This window comes from Rattus rattus, chromosome 2, assembly GCF_011064425.1.
Source record: "Rattus rattus isolate New Zealand chromosome 2, Rrattus_CSIRO_v1, whole genome shotgun sequence".
Taxonomy (NCBI): domain Eukaryota; kingdom Metazoa; phylum Chordata; class Mammalia; order Rodentia; family Muridae; genus Rattus; species Rattus rattus.
In genome coordinates this window covers 203,674,371-203,698,512 of record NC_046155.1, presented here as the reverse complement: position 1 = coordinate 203,698,512, position 24,142 = coordinate 203,674,371, and the positions used below count along the sequence as shown (strand labels likewise).

General features: G+C 43.8%; 1 protein-coding gene across 1 annotated transcript in view; it reads left to right on the top strand.

The window, feature by feature from the left end:
* Positions 1–23,299, top strand: part of Ahrr (aryl-hydrocarbon receptor repressor) — a 45,460-nt gene extending 22,161 nt beyond the window's left edge. Inside the window, exons 6-7 of the mRNA XM_032895260.1 lie at positions 22,469–22,566; positions 23,267–23,299. Coding sequence (XP_032751151.1) covers positions 22,469–22,566; positions 23,267–23,299 — 131 coding nt within the window. The remainder of the gene's footprint in view (positions 1–22,468; positions 22,567–23,266) is intronic.
* Positions 23,300–24,142: the final 843 nt, after the last annotated feature.

The following is a 24,142-nucleotide window of genomic DNA, read 5'->3' as shown; positions in this document are numbered from 1 at the left end:
TTTTCCCAATCTGTTGATTGCCGTTTTGTCCTAACAACAGTGTCTTTTGCCTTACAGAAGCTTTGCAGTTTTATGAGATCTCATTTGTCGATTCTTGATCTTAGAGAATAAGCCTTTGGTGTTTTATTCAGGAAATTTTCTCCAGTGCCCATGTGTTCGAGATGCTTCCCCACTTTTTCTCCTATTAGTTTGAGTGTATCTGGTTTGATGTGGAGGTCCTTGATCCACTTGGACTTAAGCTTTGTACATGGTGATAACAATGGATTGATCTGCATTCTTCTACATGTTGACCTACAATTGAACCAGCACCATTTGCTGAAAATGCTATCTTTTTTCCATTGGATGGTTTTGGCTCCTTTGTCAAAAATCAAGTGACCATAGGTGTGTGGGTTCATTTCTGGGTTTCCAATTCTATTCCCACTGGTCTATCTGCCTGTCTATGTACCAATAGACAGTTTTTATCACTATTGCTCTGTAAACTGCTTGAGTTCAGGGATAGTGATTCCCCGGGAAGTCCTCTTATTGTTGAGGATAGTTTTAGCTATCCTGGGTTTTTTGTTTTTCTAGATGAATTTGCAAATTGTTCTGTCTAACTCTATGAAGAATTGGATTAGAATTTTGGTGAGGATTGAGTTGAATCTGTAGATCGCTTTTGGTAAAATGGCCATTTTTACTATATTAATCCTGCCAATCCATGAGCATGGAAGATCTTTCCATCTTCTGAGATCTTCTTCAATTTCTTTCTTCAGAGGCTCGAAGTTCTTATCATACAGATCTTTGACTTGCTTGGTTAAAGTCACACTGAGGTATTTTATATTATTTGGGACTATTATGAAGGGTGTCGTTTCCCTAATTTCTTTCTCAGCTTGTTTCTCTTTTGTGTAGAGGAAGGCTACGGATTTATTTGAGTCAGTTTTATACCCAGCCATTTGCTGAAGTTGTTTATCAGCTTTAGTAGTTCTCTGGTGGAACTTTTGGGATCACTTAAATATACTATCATATCCTCTGCAAATAGTGATATTTTGACTTCTTCCTTTCCAATCTGTTTTCCTTTGATCTCCTTTTGTTGTCTGATCGCTCTGGCTAGGACTTCGAGAACTATATTGAATAAGTAGGAAGAGAGTGGGCAGCCTTGTCTAGTCCCTGAATTTAGTGGGATTGCTTCATGTTTCTCTCCATTTAGTTTAATGTTAGCTACTGGTTTGCTGTATATGGCTTTTACTATGTTTAGGTATGGGCCTTGAATTCCTGTTCTTTCCAGGACTTTTATCATGAAGTGGTGTTGAGTTTTGTCAAATGCTTTCTCAGCATCTAATGAAGTGATCATGTGGTTTCTATCTTTCAGTTTGTTTATATAGTGGATTACATTGATGGTTTTCTGTATATTAAACCATCCCTGCATACCTGGGATGAAGCCTACTTGATCATGATGGATTATTGTTTTGATGTGTTCTTGGATTCGGTTTGCAAGAATTTTATTGAGTATTTTTGCATCGATATTCATAAGGGAAATTGGTCTGAAGTTCTCTTTCTTTGTTGGGTCTTTGTGTGGTTTAGGTATAAGAGTAATTGTGGCTTCATATAAGAAATTTGGTAGTTCTCTGTCTGTTTCAATTTTGTGGAATAGTTTGGATAGTATTGGTATGAGGTCTTCTATGGAGGTCTGATAGAATTCTGCCCTGAACTCATCTGGACCTGGGCTCTTTTTGGTTGGGAGACTTTTAATGACTGCTTCGATTTCTTTAGGAGTTATGGGGTTGTTTAAATGGTTTATCTGTTCCTGATTTAACTTCGGTACCTGGTATCTGTCTAGGAAATTGTCCATTTCCTGCAGATTTTCAAGTTTTGTTGAATATAGGCTTTTGTAGTGGGATCTGATGATTTTTTGAATTTCCTCTGATTCTGTTGTTATGTCTCCATTTTCGTTTCTGATATTGTTAATTTGGACACACTCTCTGTGTCCTCTGGTCCTCTGGTTAGTCTGGCTAAGGGTTTATCTATTTTCTCAAAGAACCAGCTTTTGGTTCTGTTGATTTTGTATAGTCCTTTTTGTTTCTACTTGGTTGATTTCAGCTCTGAGTTTGATTATTTACTGCCTTCTACTCCTCCTGGGTGTATTTGCTTCTTTTTGTTCTAGAGCTTTTAGGTGTGTTGTCAAGCTGCTAATATATGCTCTCTCCTGTTTCTTTCCGTAGACACTTAGAGCTGAGTTTTCCTTTTACCACAGCTTTCATTGTGTCCCATAGGTTTGGGTATGTTGTACCTTCATTTTCATTAAATTCTAAGAAGTCTTTAATTTCTTTTTTTCTTCCTTGACCAGGTTATCATTGAGTAGAGCATTGTTCAACTTCCATGTATATGTGGGTGTTCTTTCCTTATTGTTATTGAACACCAGCTTTAGCCCGTCGTGGTCTGATAGGAAGCATGGGATTATTTCTATCTTTCTGTATCTTTTGAGGCCTGTTTTGTGCCCGAATATATGGTCAATTTTGGAGAAAGTACCATGAGGTGGTGAGAGGAAGTTATATCCTTTTGTTTTAGGGTAGAATGTTCTATAAATATCTGTTAAGAACATTTGGTTCATAGCTTCTGTTAGTCTGTCTATGTCTCTGTTTAATTTCTGTTTCCATGATCTGTCCATTGATGAGAGTGGGGTGTTGAAATCTCCTAATATTCTTGTGTGAGGTGCAATGTGTGCTTTGAACTTTAGTAAGGTTTCTTTTATGTATGTAGGCGCCCTTGTATTTGGAGCATAGATATTTAGGATTGAGAGTTAATCTTGGTGGATTTTTCCTTTCATGAATATGAAGTGTCCTTCCTTATATTTTTGATGACTTTTGGTTGAAAATTGATTTTATTTGATAGTAAAATGGCTACTCCAGCTTGCTTCTTCAGATCAGTTGCTTGGAAAGTTGTTTTCCAGCCTTTTACTCCGAGGTAGTGTCTCTCTTTGTCTCTGAGGTATGTTTCCTGTAGGCAGCAAAATTCTGGGTCCTCATTATGTATCCAGTTTGCTTTTTGTTTTTTTTCTTTTTTCTTTTTATCAGAGCTGGGGACAGAACCCAGGGCCTTGCGCTTGCTAGGCAAGCGCTCTACCACTGAGCTAAATCCCCAACACCCTATGTATCCAGTTTGTTAATCTGTGTCTTTTTATTGTGGAATTGGGTCCATTGATGTTGAGAGTTATTAAGGAATAGTGATTGTTGCTTCCTGTTATCTTCGTATTTGGAGGTGAGATTATGTTTGTGTGCTTGTCTTCTCTTTGTTTTGTTGCAAAACAATTAGTTTCTTGTTTTTTTCTAGGGTGTAGCTTGCTTCCTTGTCTTGGACTTTACCATTTATTATCCTTTGTAGGACTGGATTTGTAGAAAGATGTTGTGTAAATTTGGTTTTGTCATGGACTATCTTGGTTTCTCTATCTATGTTAATTGAGGGTTTTGCTGGATACAGTAACCTGGGCTGGCATTTGTGTTCTCTTAGGGTCTGTATGACATCTGTCCAGGATCTTCTGGCTTTCATAGTCTCTGGTGAGAAGTCTGGTGTAATTCTGATAGGTCTGCCTTTATATGTTACTTGACCTTTTTCCCTTACTGATTTTAATATTCTCTCTTTGTTTGTGCATTTGGTGTTTTGACTATTTATGTGAAGGGAGGAGTTTCTTTTCTGGTCCAATCTATTTGGAGTTCTGTAGGCTTCTTCTTTTTTTTTTTTTCCAGAACTGAGGACCGAACCCAGGGCCTTGCGCTTGCTAGGCAAGCGCTCTACCACTCAGCTAAATCCCCAACCCCTGTAGGCTTCTTGTATGTTTATGGGCATCTCTTTCTTTAGGTTAGGGAAGTTTTCTTCTATGATTTTGTTGAAGATATTTACTGGCCCTCTGAGTTGGGAGTCTTCACTCTTTTCTATACCTATTATCCTTAGGTTTGATCTTCTCATTTTGTCCTGGATTTCCTGTATGTTTTGGGCCTGTAGCTTTTTCTGTTTTACATTATCTTGGGGACAGTTGTGTCGATGATTTCTATGGAATCTTCTGCTCCTGAAATTCTCTCTTCTATCTCTTGTATTCTGTTAGTGATGCTTGTATCTACGGCTCCTTGTCTCTTCCTTTGGTTTTCTATATCCAGGGTTGTCTCCCTTTGTGCTTTCTTTATTGTTTCTATTTCCATTTTCAATTCCTTCACCTGTTTAATTGTGTTTTCCTGTAATTCTTTCAGGGATTTTGTGTTTCCTCTCTAAGGGTTTCTACTTGTTACTTGTGTTTTCCTGCATTTCTCTAGGGAGTTCTTTATGTCTTTCTTAAAGTCCTCCATCGTCATGATCAAATGTGATTTTAAATCTAGATCTTTCTTTTCTGGTGTGTTTGAATATTCAATGTTTGCTTTGGTGGGAGAATTGGGCTCTGATGATGCCATGTAGTCTTGGTTTCTGTTGCTTGGGTTCCTGTGCTTGCCTCTCGCCATCTCTTGTGTTACCTTGTTCTGCTATTTCTGACAGTGGCTAGACTGTCCTATAGGCTTGTGTGTCAGGAGTGCTTTAGACCTGTTTTCCTGTTTTCTTTCAGTCAGTTATGGGAACAGAGTGTTCTGCTTTCAGGCGTGTAGTCATTCCTATCCATTGGCTTTCAGCTGTTCCTGTGGGTGTGTGTCCTGAGTCCACCAGGCCGGTCACTGGGGGTAGAAAAGTTGGTCGTACCTCTGGTCTCGGGCCTGAAGTCGCTCCTCAGGGCTGGGTTTCAGCTCTCTGTGAGGGCAGCAACCAGAATGGCCTGCCCCTACTTCTGGATCCCTGTGCGCAGGGGGCCCTGATCTGCTTGGGATATTTAAGGTTGCCTTTAATGGCTTGTTAAAAGGCAGTGGGTTATTTTAATTTCATTTATCTGTTCTGTGTGTGGCAAGGCCTTGCTTTTTCACAGCTCTTTACTGCCACTATCTTCTGTGGGCAATAGTCAGGGCTGGGATTTTCCACTCTTACAAGTTTTGCTCTCCACGGAAGGGGGAAATTTTGGTGAAGAGCAAAGGTGGGAAAGAAAGAAGAAACAGATGGCCATACCCTGTTACAGGGCAGGGAGCAGAATTTAGTCCTCCCATGCTTACACTAGGTTGAATCCCAAATCTAAGAAACTGGCCCCATTATTATAGTCCAGAAGCATCATAGGTTGGCTTGTCCCGTGCCTCCCTAGGGACTCCTTACTGTCACCAGGACAAGGCCCAGGAAGACGTACCAGTAATAGAGTGTCTCAGGCATTGATATTAAAGATCATGCTCAAGTCTGCCCCATGCACAGCATCTCTCCAGTGAGTCATAAGATGGGAATATGTGGCAAGCAAATGTGCACTCTTGTGGAGAACACTCCAGGGAAAGGAGATGGGCTGAAAAACTAAAACATTAGAGCAAAAGAGGCAGAGAGACCTAGTTTTGTCTCTCACAAAAACCTCGTGATTTTTCATGGTTATACTGCTGCTGCTTCCTCCCTATGGCCTGTAGTCACTCACCTTTCATGGTGTCTGACCTCTTTTGCTTTTTTGTTATTCTCAGCCTGCCACACCTACCCACATTCTTCTGGCTATCCTAGAATTCTCACCCAAGGTCATTCCTGGCCCCTTTGCTCACTTGAGCTGAACAGGCTCCTCTGATTCACGTTAACCCCAGATGAACAAATATAGACACATCATGACATCACTCCCAAAATTCATGTCTTGAAGCCCAAATCTGCTGGGTAATAGTTTTTGAAGATGAACCTCTAAGTAATCAAAGTTAAAGAAGATCCCAATGTGTGGCTGTGATCTTTCAGTATCTGTTATAAGAGGAACACAAGCCCCCTCTCTGAAAACATAACCAGAATAGCTACCCATTTGAGGACACAGCAAAGCCAGAAAAGCCCCCCAAGGAACTCAAATTGGCCATTATCTTGACCATGACCTTTAGCTTCTGGAACTGTGAGAAGATGAGTCACTGTGGTCCAACCTGTCCAGCCAATAATATTTTGCTATCTTATCTGACTAAATACTGAGAAGTGGGATACCATTGAAATAAACACTGAGATGTGTGAGGGAAGCTTTGGAATTGGATGATGAATGAAGCAGAAACTCTAAGGTGTATGCTGCAAAGAACCAACTGGCTATGGAATGTATTTGCTGTAATATGACTTTTAAAGGCTATTCTAGAATGGTAAGAAGAGTGTTGAAGAGCAGGCTCTTGATGTGTCAGATAATATGTGTTGTAGTAAACAGAATTTAGTAGAAATTTGAGCTTAATGAATTATTCTGTTGAGGACTCAGCAAGAACAAAGAGCTGGTTTTGCAAACCAGCAGAAATAGGGTCTTTAGTTTTAAGATGGCAAAATGCAGCCTAACTGTGCCCTAGTCTTGTCAAGAATATAGCCTGCAAAAAGATGTGGGGATTTTCAATGGAAGAGATTCCTCAGCGGACTACTGAATGTGCTCCTTGATACTTTTCTTTACTGCTTATAATTAAAATATGCATAGGGATAAATTGAAGAAATTAAAAGGAACCAGAACTTAGAGGTGAACAGTCCTTAGCCACTCATATTGCAACAAATGAGAGAGGATACAACTGAACAGCCACTTATTAAAGAAACTGTGATATGAACCATGGACGTAATCAGCCACCACGAAGGAGGAAGAGAGAAGGGTTATAGAAGTGAACACCTCTGTCTCAGCAAAAGGAGACAAGGCAGTAACAGGGTTATTCCCCTAACAGCATGCATTCACCATCAATAAAGGGGCAGTGTGACCCTGGGGAGTGTCTGAAGAGATAGTTCAAAGTTGCTGTGGGCCAAGGATGCTCATCCAGAACGTTGAACCCAAGATATTTCTCAACTCCAAGGTCTAATTGGATTCGCCTTACTAGGTTTTAGCCTTTCATGGCAACACCTTTCCTTCTTTACTTGATGTCTCCCTATTGAGACTAGAATCCCTCTTCTTCTAGGCTCCCTGCCACTGTGTCTCAGACATACACACCTGGTTTGAGCCATAGGTTCATAACTGGGGGAATCTGTTGGGGTGGGGGGAGGTGGAATCTAGCATATCTAGTTGTCTCTCTAAGTGAGTAGATGATGCTGAGATGAGACTTTATTTTAGACTTCAGAGTAGATATTAATGCGCCTTAATACTTGAGATCAAATGGGCTTTCCAAATCATAATGTTAGTGTATAAAAAGATCACGTAGTTGTTTTATAAATGATTCTATTTTTTCTACCTCTTTTCCATTGATCTCAAAAGATCGACCTGACCAATTAGAGACAGCATCGATCAGTTCCTCTCTCTTTTACTCTCTCCTGTCTCTGGATTCCATTTCAGGACATACGTATCTAAGGTTTGCTTTCCCTTCTTGCTTCCCCAGCAGACCTCTGTATATGGTCCTTCTCTGTCTCTGGGAGTATCTGGGGGCAACCTAGGGCATTACTGGTCACTTCTAGGGAGGGTATATTAGTAATTCCATCCTGTTGTCCAAGCAGGCTGGCTGGGCCATTTGTACAAGTCTAACTACACACTTAAAATACAGCATGCCTCTCTAGCAAGCAAAGCTCAGGCAGGAGGGAGGCTGTACCCCAACCCCACTCCTTTACAATGATGCTAGGGTTGCTGACCCCCTCAGTAGGAGTAGCAAGGGGAGAAGAAAGAAGGCCAAGAAATGTCCCATGTGGTTGACATAGCTTGAGCTGGTACATCAGACAGGCATGACACCCAAGAGGACTCCTAGGATGTCAATAGGTGTCTTGAGAGACAACCATACTCTGAAGGTAACACAGGTGACCCTTCTCCTACAGCTGGCACTATATGTCCTTCCTTGCCCCAGGTGGCAGATCCTCCTCTTAATGTGGTCTGCTTTTCATCTCTCCTTTTGGGCAATAGCCCACCACCATAGGCTACACACATAGCATGGTTTACTTGGTCTATTGGGATTACACACCTTTGGATTACTGGCTAAGCAATTCTTTCCACTTGAGCCTTGTTGCCTGACAGGAGCACCCAAAGCCTTTCCTTCTTAGATTTCTAAGTAGAGGAAAACAGCAGCCTTAGTGCCATACTGACCTCTGAAGGCACAGTAGTGTCACAGAGTCCTTCTGAAGCATCTCTGACTGGACACAAGAAGAAAGAAATCCTCCTTTTTTTTTTTTTTTTTTTGGATGGACGGATGGAAATAGACTTAGAGCATGCCCCCATCCTGAACCTTTACCCAGTACCCTCCCCCTACTATTGCTCTGAATCTCACAGTGGAGTCTAGTGGAGTCTAGCTGTTGTCAGGTCTCAGCTAAAGTTTATATGGGAGGAATTCATTTTAGCATTCTTTATAATGTGAGTGGGAAAGAGGGCCATGGGCACGCTTTTTTGACACTTAGTGTATACTGCAGCAAATCTACTTTAAAATAATCTCTTTCATTTTCAGTAAGTAGCCAGTCTTCTCTTCTGATGCTGATAGCCACAAGTACACGGCAAAGCATTTTAAGTATTTACTTTTGAGAAAGGGTCGTATCGTGTAATCTCCTTTGGTTAGAATTCACTGTGTAACCTAGGCTGCCCTTGAACTCACAGGGATCCACCTGACTCTGCCTCCCGGGTGCTCGCATTAAAGTTGTGCACTACCACACCTCACAGTTGTGCAGTACACCTCACAAGACTTAGCATTATAAAAGTAAATTGGTGAGCCAGTAAGAAGTTAACATTCAGAGACCAAAACTCAAGAAAAGCCAAGAATCCAGAGAGGGCAGAATTAAATGAACCTTTGAACAAATATATTTCTTACAGAAGAAAGGAAATTCCAGATGAGGAGGAATAAGAAGTTAGAAAGTAGTGACTATAGGGGAAAAATCAATCATTGATTGTATACAGTAATGACAGTATACAGTAAAGATAAAAAAGAGAAATGAGGGCATAAAATATTTTTTTTTTATTTTAGGCACAGAATTAAAGAGGATGGTTTTAAGTTAGTTCTAAGTTTCTTGTATTTGAAGGTTATATTATTATTTTTGTTTGTTTTTTTTCAAGACTGGGTTTCTCTATGTAGCCTTGGCTGTCTTGGAACTCACTCTGTGGACCAGGCTGTTCTTGAATTCACAGAGATCCACCTGCCTCTACCTCCTAAGCACCAGGATTAAAGGAATGCACCATCACCACCTAGCTGGTTATCTTGTTTTAAGACAGAAATGTGATTTTAACTTTCAAAAGAGAAAACAGAATGAGAAAATATAACCAAAGAAAATGACAAGTAGGTTCAAACGAGCACAAGAAATTAGAAATCCTGAAAGTCCAAACATACCATTAATTATAAGAAATATAAATGGAATAGCCATGCTGGTTGTACTGACTGGTTTTGTGTGTCAACTTGACACAGGCTAGAGTTATTAGAGAGGAAGAAGCCTCAGTTGAGAAAATTCCTCCATGAGATTCAGCTGTAAGGCATTTTTATCAGTTAGTGATATGTGGAGAGGGCCCAACCCATTGTGGGTGGTAGCATCTATGAGCTGGTTGTTCTGGGCTCGATAAGAGAGCAGGCTGAGCAAGCCAGGGGGAGCAAGCCAGAAAGCAGCATCCTTCCATGGCCTCTGCATCAGCTCCTGCCTCCAAGTTCCTGCCCTGGGTGAGTTTCTGTCCTGATTTCCTTTGATGATGAACAGCAGTGTGGAAGTATAAGCTGAATAAACCCTTAAGTTCCTCCTTAACTTGCTTTTTGGTCATGATGTTTCGTCACAGCGATAAAACCCTGACTGAGACACTAATTAAAAGACATGTGAAGTTTGATATGCTATTTACAAAGTGCACATTTAAAGTCTAATAGTTTAGAAAGAAAAAGCAAAAAAGACAGAGAGACACACTGAAGAAACCCTAACAGAGAGAAGACTTATGTCTCTGAATCAATGTCCAAAACTTTCTTTGAAGTTAAAAATCACTGGTGAGATGAAGGGGATGAGTCACTACATAATTATTTAATGACTCATTTCATCAAATGAATACGATAATTTAAAATTTATGTTTCTAATAACTTCAAAATCTATAAAAACATTGACAGAATTGTAAGAAAATACACAAATTCATCATTAGAAAGATATTAAAAGACTTTGTGGAGTAAAACATTGAAGGAGTAAAAGTTATAAAAGAGGTAAAGAAGGAAACATAAGATCAATCTAATGGACAAACACAAAGTGCTGGGTTCCTGGAATCCAGAGTTCCAGTATTTTCAAGCCTGCATGTACATATTAAATGTTGAAATCACATGGCCAATAAATCAAATCATGACAAAAGATAAAAACCATAAAAAGTTATAATAAGCCCCAATTGAAATTAGCTAGAAATCATTAGTAAAAGATAATCTGAAACCCTTTTTATCTGTAATAACTTGTAGGCCAATGAAGAAAATATGATGGAATTTAGAAATATTTACAAATGTAAATATATGTAAGGTGTAGTCAAATCAATATTCAGAAATAGCTAGTCTTGTTTACATATAAATTGAATATTACATATAACTGAATATTAATGAGTGAAGTAGTGAGTTAGATGGCTTTGATAAAGAGCAATAAAACAGAGAATCAAAGGGGGGAATAACAAAAGAGAAGATATTGATAAAATAGGAAAATACTTTAGTAGAGTTCTTTTAAATAATTTACAAATTCTGGTGAGTGATCAAGAAAAAAGTGTGAAGTGAGTTAAGATATAAAAAGAAGACAATTATAGGTGCTGTTGAGATTTAAAAGATCATCTAAAGGTATTATGAACTATTTAGTGCTTATATTCTTGAGATTTGAAAGTAGTAAATTCCTTGAAACAAATCTTATTAAATGATGGACTCAGAAGAAGTGAAAAGCTCATACAGTCATATGATAGTGAAGAAATGGAATCAGGGTGACTCAGTACTTAAGAGCATATGCTGTTCTTTCAGAGGACCCAAATCTGATTCTCAGCACCCATGTCAGATGTCAGCCTGTAACTCCATCTCCAGAAAAGCCAATGCCTCTGGCTTCTGTGAGCACCTGTACACACACACACACACTAAATTAAAAATAAATCTTAAAAAAAGAAATCGAATCAATAGTTTAAAATCTCCCCACAGGGGAAATCTAAGCCTGGCTAGCTTAAAAGCAATTTTTACAAACTGTAAATAGAAAAAAAAGATTCTGCTCTGTACTGGATCTCTGGTGCTGAACTGGATATGGAGATGTTGGTGGGAACTGGTGGCTTTCAATATGAACAGATAGGCCAATGGATATATATATATATATATATATATATATGTGTGTGTGTGTGTGTGTGTGTGTGTGTATGGCATAATTCACACACAGAAAGTTCTGCTGCCCTAGAACAGCACACACACTTTGCATTCAGATATTAGCTCTGAATTAAATTGACTACTGCAGGGAGCCAGGGACTTGGGAGCAGGAGAGATACAAGATGATTCTGTGGGTGCCAGGAGGTAAGCAATGGAGGCATGTCATGCAACATAGGATGATCATAAGGTTGTTCTACTGACAGCCCAGGGATGATTTCAGTGCTAAAATGACTTGTGGTAGCAATGGCTGACAACTGCATGAATAAAACAGGATTCTATCAGTGTCCTTTAGCATAGATGAACAAACTAAATAAACAGTGAGAAGATTTGTCTTTATTATATACTACTAGAACCTAACCTAACCCTAGATAATAAAGCTAGGAGAGACAAACACAAACCAGGTGAGCTAAAAGTCAGCATTCAGTGGCTATTGAACCATAGTTGCTTCAAGCAAATAATTCAATAAATACAAAGATTAATGGTGAAAGTGTGGGGGAGAAATGGCACTTTTATAGTCTCAAACAAAATAATCCCTTTCTGTCTAGGGGAGAAAGACATAAGGGAGAGAAATCACATCCATTGTCCTCAGTGGTTGTATTTGACCTGCTGAGAGTACCTAAGTAGACACCACGTATCACACCCAAAACATCTTGGGTTGAGCCCAGCATGACGTGATGGTCTTCCTGTTGAAGACGCATGCTCTTTTCTAATCACAAGAAATCATCAGCCTTCCACTGGCTGCACTGTGGTCTTCATAAAGACCCAACGGAAGAAAACTGGGCTGTGGGGAGAACCACAGTTTTCCAGCCGATGAGTTGGCAAGGGTCTTTCTACACCCATTGCTCAACTTCAGGGGAGTCTATGGGAAAATAATTTAGGCATGTTGTGCTGTTCTTAAAAGTTTCTGTAAGTGTGACTTCTCAAAATAAGCCAATCAAAAGCATTAAGTAAATACCACATAGGAAGTGGTCTGTGAGACTGAAGTCTGCACAGGGAGAGTGTAAGTCCTGGGGAACAGCAGGAAAGGAAAGGGACAAGGAATGGCAGAGCCTGTGAGAGGCTGTGCTCTCAAGAGTGGACGTGCACATATATCTGTGAGGAGCGTTTTTCTTACCACCACTGTCATGACCGTCTTCATCACTAACAGAAGCCTGGGCAGTTACAGGTATTCAGGGCAGAGCAGTGGCTGTGGAAGTTAGGACCACGCAGCCCTAAGCAGTGCTTGTACAACATATGGGCAGGGAGCAAGTATAAGTGGAGATTTCCTGGCTTGTAGAAATATTATTTCTGCAGCCTGCAAACCTGGAAATTATTATCTGCATACCTTTATTTCCTTTGGTTATTTTTTCCTTTCAAATTTGACCTTTTAATTGGAATATAATACTTGTGCTTCTTGATGGAGCAAAATATGTATCATACTTACACTGAAAATGTAGAACGATCAAGCCAGAGTAATTAGCATTTTCCATTTTGTCATTAGAACTGATGCACTGTGTATTTCAGTAGTTTTGAACCATCACCACACTTCTGAAGGGGATCCTACTTAGTTGTTTTCTCTCTTTTTGAGATTTATTTTATGTGTATGACTGGTTTTGCCTCTATGCATGTCTGTGAACCACATGCATACAGTGCCTGCCCGGGCCAGAAGAGATCACTGGATCCTCTGGAATTTGAGTTACAGCTAGCTGTGAACTACATGTGTGCTGGAAACTAAGCCCAGGTCTTTAGGAAGAGCAGCCACTGAGCTCTCACTCCAGTCTTCAGAGCTCCTTCCTGCCTCCAACTCCATTTCTATAGCCATTATCCAATCCCGCTGTTCCCCTTCACACTATTTTTTCCGTTCTCTGAATGACCTTTGTTCTCTCTACTTCTGGGTTATCAACATTTTTTTTAGCCTCAACAAATAAATGAGAGGTGTAGAATTATATTTCTTATATTAGATTTTTAAGTTATAACTTAAAGTTATATTTTATTACATTCTCCTTTTTTCTCCCCATCCATGTGTGTGTGTGTGTGTGTGTGTGTATGTGTGTGTGTATGTGTGTGTGTGTGTGTGTGTGTGTGTGTGTGTGTGTGTGTGTGTATGTGTGTGTATGTGTGTGTGTGTGTGTGTGTATGTGTGTGTGTATGTGTGTGTGTGTGTGTGTGTGTGTGTGTGTGTGTGTGTGTGTGTGCACATGTGTTATGCACATTCTTCTACCATGTGCACCATTTAGGTTCTATAGCAAACAACTCAGATTGTTAGGTTTGGCAGCAAACATGGCTACCCACTGAGCCATCATGACATGTCCTATTCACTAATATCTTGAAATATTTCCCCTGATTTCTTTCTCTAGTTTCATGATTTGGAAACTTAACTTGTGGTTTTAGATTAGGTCTTAGTTGATGTTTGTAGGCGATGAAGGGTAGGAGTTAAGTCTCAGTTTTGTGCATATAGGTAATTCCTAGTGGATTCAGGTACAGTCTCTGTGAACTCTTCAGTGGTGTCATTCAGCGGTGTCTAAGTGTTTCCTGGTTTAAACCCCAGGTGTAGGAGGAGTTGCCTTGGCAATCGACACAGGATGCCAAAGTATATAAACTCAGGACCCAAGAGGCAAGCGCCAGCTGCTGATCATGCCAACTTCTGTTCTGGAAGACGTGGTGCTTAGTGGGCATAGACTGTGGAGGCCATATTCCTATAGCTTACAGGAGGGGCGTTCCCAAAGGGTACAGGGAGGTGTCCTAGCCTAGGGCAAGTACCATAATTCTTCCATCTTGAGGGAGTTCCCTGGTTGTGCTTGAGATCCTGTCCCTTATTCAGGTGTGGTAGTTTGAATATACTTGGCCCAGGGAGTGGCACTATTAGGAGGTGAGACCTGGTTGGAGTGGGTGTGGCCTTGTTGAAGGAAGTGTGTGGTTGTGGGCATAGGCTTTATAAGACCCTCATCCTAGTTGCCTGGAAGCCAGTCTTCTCCTAGTGGCTTTCAGATGAAGATATAGAGCTCTCAGCTCCTCCTGAACCATGCCTGTCTGGATATTGCCATGCTCTTGCCTTGATGATAATGGACTGAACCTCTGAACTGTAAGCCAGGCCCAACTAAACGTTGTCTTTGTAAGAGTTGCCTTGGTCATGGTGTCTGTTCACAGCAGTAAATCCCTAACTAAGATATCAGGGCACTGCTTGGACCAAGATGCTGCCCTTCTCCCCACAATGCATTGCACAGTTGGCCTAGTTAGGCTGATGAAGCTTCAGCTTTCTGTGCTAGTGTGCTATATATCTGTGGATTCTTGAAATGGTGACATCCAGGGTCTCTGTGTCTGGAGCAGGAATGACTGAAAGAGTCTTTATTCTCCAGATGGTATGTCACTAAAGCAGCACGGATTCCAAGGTCGGGAAGACAGGGATAGTCCATGAAATCAGGTTATGCCGTATGTCTGCTTTGGCATATATGACAATTGTAGGCTCTCTATAGCTAGGGTAACTGCCATTTAGGTTTCTTCAGTCACCAGGGACTCTGTTCACCCTCTCCTTCCCAGGGAGCAGGGCCATGGCCATGTGTCTCATTCATTCTCACTGCCACCTACTAGCTTCCTGTCCCGAAAGACTGTCATCGCCCAGTCTTTCTCTGGTTCTTCCTTACGGTTAAAGTGAACACTTAGGCCCCTTTTTAGCTGTCTTAGGATTGCTTCATTCAGATCTTTACCCAAAGGCCATCACCTCGGATGATTTGCCTGACCTAACATTTTTGACATCACCCCTCATCCACAGGCCCCGGGAGAACTTGTGTGGCTGCCTGGTCAGTGTTTCCCCCTTGTGATTGGCTGGCATACAGCATCTCAGTCTCTGCTGTGTAAAGTCAGAGACTGGTGACGACAGAAGCTTCTTCCAGCTTCCGTGGACTCTTGTGGATTTGGTGGAACCTCAGGGTTTCTTCTAGATCAAGCTGCCGTTACTGAAATCGCTCCAAAGAACTGTTTCTAAACAGGTCTACGTTCCTCCCACGCCCGACCCCATTTCTTATTAACTCTTCTTCTTCCCTACCTTTGGTCAGTAGGCCGTAAGGAAGACTGAAGTGTTTAGGAAGCCTTATGAAAGTAGGTTTTGAAAAGTCTAAGCCTACAGATTTGTTTATGGGTGTTTGTGGTGTGTGTGTGTGTGTGTGTGTGTGTGTGTGTGTGTGTGCATGTGTGTGTGTGTCTGTCTGTCTGTGAGTATGTGTGTATGCATGTGTGTGTGTCTGTGTGTGTCTGTGTGTGTGTGTGCGCGAGTGTGTGTGTGTGTGTGTCTGTGGTATGTGTGTGTATGTGTGTGTCTGTGAGGTGTATGTGTGTGTGTGTGTGTGTGTGTGTGTGTGTGTGTGTGTGTGTGTATGTGTGTGTGTCTGTGAGTATGTATGTGTGTGTCTGTGAATGTGTGTGTGTGTCTGTGAGTGTGTGTGTGTGTCTATGGTGTGTGTCCATATGTGTGTGTGTGTGTGTGTGTGTGTGTGTGTTGCTAAGAATTGAACTTATGGATAACCAAGTGCTCTACTTCTGAGCTTTCATCCCCCAGTCTCAGATCATTGTTTACAAGAGGATTATATATTCTTTCTGACCTCTGAGAGGGCACCCAGTCTAAGTTGCTAGGACAGTATTTAGTTGTGGGCTGTGGGAATTTGGTGGGTCTCATAGGGTGTCTTACTCATATCGAAATTCAAACCTGGGTATCATGAATTTATTAACTTAGTACATCTCTGACTTTAAATTTTTTTTAAACATACATTTTGGTTTTGTTTTTAAAAACACCCTTTGAACCCTCACTGACACTGGAGAACTTTCCCTTGCTTGTTTGCTGAATATTTGCTGAAACATTTCTGGATAAAACTACTTAGGAATATCCAGTTTTAGCTACACTGGAGGCTTCATATCATAAAAAGAATAAAGATCTGCACTGTGCCCAAATCATGGTCCTCCCTCTTACAACGAGCTAGTTCGGGTTTCATCTTCCAAACTGACAGGTATTTGGAGGCATGGGTGGTGTTTCTCCTTTGAAGGAAACATATGTGCCTGGAGATACCACAGCCTGTGATAAGAAGTGGATGCCTTCAGCAAGTGGTTAGGAAGATGAGGACATGGCTGCCTTTTGACCAGCTCTCGCTGGCTCACAGGAAATGCATGTTTTGTGGTTCTTTGTGAGCTGTTTGGAAGTGTGAAATCATTAATAAGTGTATTTTGAAAAATCTGGAAATTATATATCAAAGGCAGCAACTTGCTGTAATATACAACTTGGACTGTGCTCCAAATTTTTAATGCCACATTTGGGTATTTATTCATATTCCTGATGTCTTTTCTTGGCTAAGGGATTGAGCAATGAAAAGATATTTTTAAATGATAAGTTGTCATGGCAGAGATTCCAAAGGCTAGTAGTTGGTAAAGTTCCATGTAAGGCACAGCTAGCAGCGAGGTTGGGGTGACAGGGACGTGGTCGCACCATTACACTCATCTAACCTCTTTAGATCGCATGGCAGAGAAAACAGCATATAGTATACTGACATCAGGTACAGCTGGGAGCCTTGAGATCAGACACAGTAGGGAGTCTGGATTCCCATCTGATACTGCAATATTGGCATTTTACCCCAACCCAGCCTTGGACGTTGTGGTGGTGTGAATATGCTTGGCCCATGGAGTGGCACCAGTAAGAGGTGTGGCCTTGTTGGAGGAGTGCGTCACTGTGGATGCCAGTCTTTTTCTGTTTGCCTTCAGAACAAGATGTAGACCTCTCAGCTCCCCCTGTGCCAGGCCTGCCTGGCACTGCCACGATGACAATAGAACGCACCTCAGAACCTGTAAGCCAGCCCCAATTAAATGTTGTCCTTCATAAAAGTTGTCTTGATCACGGTGTCTCTTCATAGCACGAAGCCCTAAGACAGACGTGTATTTACTAAGACAGACGTGTATTTATCAGGATTCCCTAGAGGAACAGATCATCGTGGGCAGGAATTGTAAGAGATTGGTTCGTGTGGTCATGGAAGCGGAATCCATGGGAAATTCCGGGGAAGTAGATGTCATGATGCAGCCTAAGTCCAAACTGAGAACCAGGAGCAGATGTAGAGGCTATGCTTCAGCTCACCCAGAGGCAGGAGGAAAGAGAAATTTCTCCCTCACCAACTTCCCTTCTCTTCAGGCCTCAGCAGTTGCGTGACACCATCTGCACTAGGATCACTTTACCTGCCTCACTGGACCCTAATTCGGATGCTACCCTACATGTAATGCCCCCAGACATTGGAAGCAGGGTGACTGGGAAGCTCACACTTATCAAAGCAACCTTAGCCATGGCCCTGGACACTGTCCTTGGGTGTGGACTTGTTCCCTCCAACACATAAAGCCAATCAACAAGGAAGGTCAGACTTATCCTTTCTAAGGACTCTTGGATCTTTCTCCAAATCAATTAGATCCCATGCATGGGGCAGGAATCCTCTGTCCTGGTCCCCGGCAGGTACCTCAGGGAATCATCAGGCTGTCTTTTTCATAGATGAGTACCATGCTCCTCATATTTGTGCATCCTTGATGCACAATAGGGCTCCTTGAGTATCACAGGATTGTGCTACCAACTCCTGATATCATCATGGCAGCCCCTTCAGTACTAAGACATTCTCAGGGAACCTGCCCATAGCTAGGAAACTTCACCTCTGGAGCTTTCTTAAGATGGGGTAGCCAGGAATCCAGGAGTTTTCCTCATGGTTATTTGTGCCGGCCTTCTGGGATCTTCCAAGTGTCTTGCCGGCAAGCCTGACAGCCATGTATCTTGGAACTGCAGCAATGTTCCTGTAAGTCCGTGGGTCCTTACACCTTCTCACATGAAGTAGGATGTGGGACAGGTTTGGCTGATAGAACCTTGAAGCACTACATGATCTTAGTACAAGACCAGGGCAATGTGTCATCTTAAGTCTGTCTACCCTGATTCTGCCCCGCTGCTTCCTTCAGTCTTTGGTTCATAGCAGACCGGTGCTGTAGACTGAGTCTTGATGGAGGCCTGTCCTTCCCAGCTGTAGTGCTGGGACACCAAAGCCGACTGGCTTACTGAAATTCCAGCCAAGCCTCTTCCTTGCCCAGGAGGGGCTGAATCAGAGATTGCGACTGTCCAAGAAGACAGTCCAGCCTAATGCCAGGGGTGTCTGTGTGAGTGTCCAGGGGTGTCTGTGTGAGTGTCCAGGAGTGTCTGTGTGAGTGTCCAGGAGTGTCTGTGTGAGTGTCCAGGAGTGTCTGTGTGAGTGTCCAAGAGTGTCTGTGTGAGTGTCCAGGAGTGTCCAGGAGTGTCTGTGTGAGTGTCCAGGAGTGTCTGTGTGAGTGTCCAGGAGTGTCTGTGTGAGTGTCCAGGAGTGTCTGTGTGAGTGTCCAGGAGTGTCTGTGTGAGTGTTCAGGAGTGTCTGTGTGAGTGTTGGGTAGTAGTGAGTGTTGGGTAGTACTGTCTCCCCAACTCCTTCCTCTTCTTTCCATCTCCCTGTTTGTTTCTCTTTCCTATCCATTTTGTGCCCTTCCTTCCTGCTCTGCCCGGGACCCACATCTCTATTCACTGACAATCTGAAATAAACGTTAGCTTTAGAAAACACTCAGGAAACTTTAGCCAAAATTCTGTAACATCTCTGCTCTAGTTGGCTTTGCCCGGCCTTGTCTTGTTTGGGCTTTGTCTCTGACCATAGCAAGCCCAGGGGGAAAGTAACTATAGGAATGGCTGGCCTGGTCAGACACACCATTCCAGTGTAGGAATTGACATCAGTAAACTGAGAGAAAGGCATTTTGGGCATTACGCACCACCCGGGAGCAGAGATGGTTCAGTCGCCTTGCTTCTCCTCCACAGAGAACATTTTGCTAAATTGACACCCAGAAGTGATCAGGTTTGTATATGTGCAGCATCCACCGATGGGGTCCCACTTGTCTGCCGAGTTGTAGGGAAAGGGAAACGTGATACTGGGAAGTTGGTTGTCTAGAGTAGCCCGCATTCCCTACATTGCTGCGTGTAGCAATTTCAACTGCCTCCATGGTAACTCTTCAAATTCTTGCTGTTCCAAATAAACTACTTCAAGGTTTCAGGAAATAAGAGAAGTGAAAGATTTGTTGGTTTCAGTTGATGGTGACCAACTGGGGACTCCTTCAAGTGTCCCTGAGAATCTCAAAAGATACTAAGTTTCCTGGGGTAGGGACATATAGGTCCTTCTGCTGTTGGAGGGGGAAGAACTAGGGTTAACAGGAAACCGTGGGTTTAGGTCGAGCTAGGCACAGCACACAGGAACCCAGCTCATTTCCAAGCAAGTGGCTCCAGTAGGTCCCTCTTTTTGTCAGTGGCCACAGCAGAGCTGGTAGAAACTTGTGGCTGATGCCTTGAAGACTTCTCTGCTCCCTGGCCCAGAAGCCTGCTGAGGAGGAGAAGGCCTATAGGGGGCAGCGGGCCATGAGGAAAGCAGAGGGAAGTAGTGAGCAGACTATCGGAGGAGCGGGATCAACTCACCCCTCTGTTGGCTCTTACACCCTTACTCGCTAGCTCCGCTGTGTGGGGTCCCAGTGACCTCCACCACCCTTAACTTAGAAAAGACACCCCGCTCCTGCTGATTGGCTACCGGGAGCAAAGCAGGAGTTTACTGGACCCGACCTAGAGGTGCAACAATGTAAAATCTTCCCATTCCACCCAGCCACCCCCACCCACTCCCCGCCACACCTTTGTCCCTTTCCCTCTGGTCTAGGCCCCTAACCAATCTACCCCCGCGCCTACCGGGCGGGGCCCCATTCACTCGCACGCAATCGCAGCCATCGCGTGACGCCTGCGGCCGCAGGAGGAAGCCAGAGGCGCCAGGCACGCGATGGGGGTGGCAGAGTCCCAAAAGCTCAGCCTAGGCTGGACTTAGCCGCTCTTAGAGGCGGAGCTGGCTCTGGGAGTTGGAGTGGGGGAGTCCGGGCAGTTGGGGGACGCTGAAGATTTGGTCAAATTCTGAGTTGTGCTCAAGCGGTTCAGCGGTCTGGCACGCGGCCGTAGCCATCCTAGCTTAACTACTCTTAGACGCCTTGTGCAATCTCTGAGGTGCTGGGAACGTTGCTCCTCCGTAGGGAAACAGACAATGAGGGAACTCTCCTCTGGAAATCAGCCTGCCCTGCTTGGTGCCTTGGTTTGTATGGGACCCACACAGATCGAATCTTCCTGAACTGCTCTCCTCACCCATCCCTCAACCCCAAGCACGTGAAGACAGCAGCTCATTTCACTCTCACAGTTTCCATGGCACATTTTCCCAGGGGAACAGAGATGTCCCCCCAGGGTTCTAGTGTCTCCGCCTTAGTCTCGAAGTTCCCTGTTGCCAGAGGGGAAGCAGAACAGATTCCAGGGAGGGAAACCATAGATAAAGTGGACCCCTCCGAGGCCTCCTGAAGACACGTTTTAAAACTCAATGTATTAATGCCTCTGGTGTAGGAGGCCCAGACTGGGGAGATAAAGTGGTGGAGGGGGATTGGTGGGGAGGCTTAAGGAGTCTAGTTCCTCCAGCCCTCTTCCCTTGAGCAGCATTCTCTACCTGTGGTTCACGACCCCTTTGGCAAACGAAGCAAAATTACAGTTACGAAGTTGCAACAAAAAGCATTTTGTTGTTGGAGGATCACCACAACATGAGGAACTGTATTAAAAGGGTCACACCAATTAGGAAGGTTGAGAACCGCTCCCTGAGAGGCTTCAGGGGTTCAAATTTCCCAGAAGGAATCTGAGTTCTGGTACCTTCTTTTCTTAGTGTAGCGAACAGAAAACCCAGTCTCACTAGTTGAGGGAGACAAGGATGAGAGATAGTGCCTTTTGAAAAGAGAAAGAAACCGGGTCCCAAAGGGTCATGTCGTTGCCGCTGGGGTCACAGTCTCCTGGGCTCCCCAGGTTCAGGTCGCTTGTTATATAGGGCCTTTTGTCCCTGCCAAAACCCTTGTATGTGGACGGGACTGTCAGAGGTTTCCATGGACTTCCTGGGACAGTGGAGGCTTCCAGCTGCAGAAACAATAGCTTTGGGCGAAGCTAGAAATGCTAACTCTGAGGACCACCTGAGGTCTGTTGTGGCGTAAGGCAGAGTGTTCAACAGTATCTGGATCCCAGCGTTGTAGCGTTGCTTGGGAGCCTGGATAACTACCAAGTTCCTCAAATGAGGTGCCTCAAACCTCTGGAGATGTTGAGAGCTCCAGAATGGGGAAGTTCAGTTTTATGGGACCAGTTGATGGTAGACTAGGAACCACTCAGAAAGGGAGCATGGAGTCACAGCGAGGGTCAGATTCTAGACAAGAATTGCCAAACAGTACCACCACCCCTGGGCATCAAGGATTGCCAAGGCCAAGCCACGTGCCACAAAAATGATAGAACTTTGATTCAAATGCTACTTTTATTTCTGAATAATAGGCACAGCCCGGAAAAACCATTCTTTTCAGTATGAGGTGGGCTGTGAACAGGCAATGAGATTACTTCTAAGAATGCTGTACCCCTCAACAATGGAGCTTTCTGTCTGGGATTGGGCCTCCCAGATGGTAGAGGGGGAGTCAGCTTGCCATAGACTAGAATTCAGCGTAGTAAGAGAACCTTGAAATGTCCATTTCAAAGCCATCAAACCAGACTTGGATAGGGGTACCAGGAAGGTGGGCATCTTCATAAGTCTGGGAGCAGTTTTTGGAGGGGGCGAGTATCCTTTACCTCCAGGTGAGGGCATTTGGGCTGCTCCCTTCCAGGGGAGATGAGGGTATGGAGGTGGGTGGACTCAGGGGGCCTTGGCCTAATGGGAGCAGATGACAGACAGGCTGTCAAACTTCAGTGGTGTTGGGATCAATGGTATTGGGTCTCAGGAGGTACTTGCAGGGACCGTGGGATCCTTGTTCACAGAGGGGATCTGGCAGGATCAAGACTGGGTAGATGGGAAGCCAAGAGCGGTTTCCAAGGCGGGATAGTACATGAATTTGGGTACACTTACACATTAGGCCACCCACCCTGACCCCCATGCTGGCCTGGAGCTTCATCTGACTCTTCTTTCTGATTATACAACTTCCTGGGACTTCATGGTGATCCTGCATATCCTGCTCAGAGCACGAGCACAGTCCACATTGGACTCATAGCAAGAACAATGGGGTAAAAGTCAGGGAAACAAGACACACGTGGCTTAAGAAGCGCCAGCAGGCCCCGGGCTCTGCAGAGAGCTCACTTGTTTATTCTTCCCTGACAGCCTTGCAGGAGACATGTGTATGGTCAGCTCCAGCTCTGTCACCTGAAGACCACTCATCCAGAGGCTTCCCTGTGCAGGAAGGGCGGCTGCTGCTGGAGGTGAGTGCACACTTCACTGCAAGACCACACACGCATGCTTTGTGGGGTGTGTGTGTGTGTGTGTGTGTGTGTGTGTGTGTGTAGTGTGTGTGTGTGTGTGTGTGTGTGTGTGTGTGTGTGTGTGGTATGTGTGTGTGTGCTGTGTGTATGTGGTGTGTGTGTGTGTGTGTGTGTGTATGTGTGTGTGTGTGTGTGTGTGTGTGTGTGTGTGTATGTGAGTGTGTGTGTGTGTGTGTGTGTGTGTGTGTGTGTGTGTGTGTGAGTGTGTGTGTGTGTGTGTGTGTGTGTGTGTGAGGTGTGTGTGTGTATGTGTGTGAGTGTGTGTGTGTGTGGGTGTGTGTGTGTGAGTGTGTGTGTGTGTGTGTGTGTGTGTGTGTGTGTGTGTGTGTGTGTGTGTGTGTGTGTGTGTGTGTGTGTGTGTGTGTGTGTGTGTATGTGAGTGTATGTGTATGTGAGTGTGTGTGTATGTGAGTGTGTGTGTGAGTGTGTGTGTGTGTGTGTGTGTGTGTCTGTGTGTGTGTCTGTGTGTTTCCAGAGAAGAAGCTGAAAGGCACCAAAATACCGAAGTGAGCTATTTGCCAGACTGGTCTAAGACGCTTAAGCTGGAATCTGTGGGTAGAGATCAACTTCACGATGAAGTTGAGGGTTTCATCATCCCCGTGCTAAATATGAGACTCATTTGTCATCCCATAATCTCCAGTTTCACCCACTGGTGGAAGAACCTAAATATTAAGCCATTTATTTTCCAAATTAGAGACTAAAAAGCACCAGCATTGAGTTTCTATTGTGGTTCATCTGGAGTCCTGCACAAATAGGGCCTGAGGGTTCTCGCATCTCCAAGTGGCATTCAGGCCTGATGAGAACTCCATTAGGTGGATGGAGCTTTTCCTCATCTGAGGTGAGAGCCTCCAGGTTCTTTGGTCTCAGGAGACGATCATAGCAGAACAGATTTCGTACGCCTGAAGTCTGGCGTAACATCAGGAACTGGTAGGAACATGATATAGAGTTGTACTCCATTGTCCCCCATCCTCACTGGGCAGGTCCTGGGTGAGCCTCTGTTGGCAGTGCAGATGGCGGGAGCTGGTAGCTCTTGGCTTTTCTCTGTTCAGTGGTATGGGAAGGCCAGCTTTCTGGTCATCACCTGTCAGCTTTGAGGCACCCTCTCTGTCTGTGCCTGCTTTAGAAGAGGGAGTGGGAATATCGAGATCCCACAGAGGGGATAGCACCAGGGTGACATCTTAATATTTATCAAATTTAAAAATCTCATGCACACATACAGGGAGAAGAGGATAATGGGTAGGCAGGTCTAAGACTCCATCCTTAGAAGGTTGGCGTGGATGCCTTCCATACCTTCCGTAGGGCTGTCTGCACCCTGTCTAACATCTTGGATATAATTTGTATTGACTCTTCTTGCCTCTTATGCTCTCCTGACTCTGCCCTTTTTAGCCAATCCATGGGAACTGTGGTTGAAGAACAGTGATCTGGATCTACCTTGGCCACAAGCAGCTTAGAGACATTGTGTGCATGGCATTTTCCACAACATCCTGTGGATTCTGGGAACACCCAGGATGCCTAA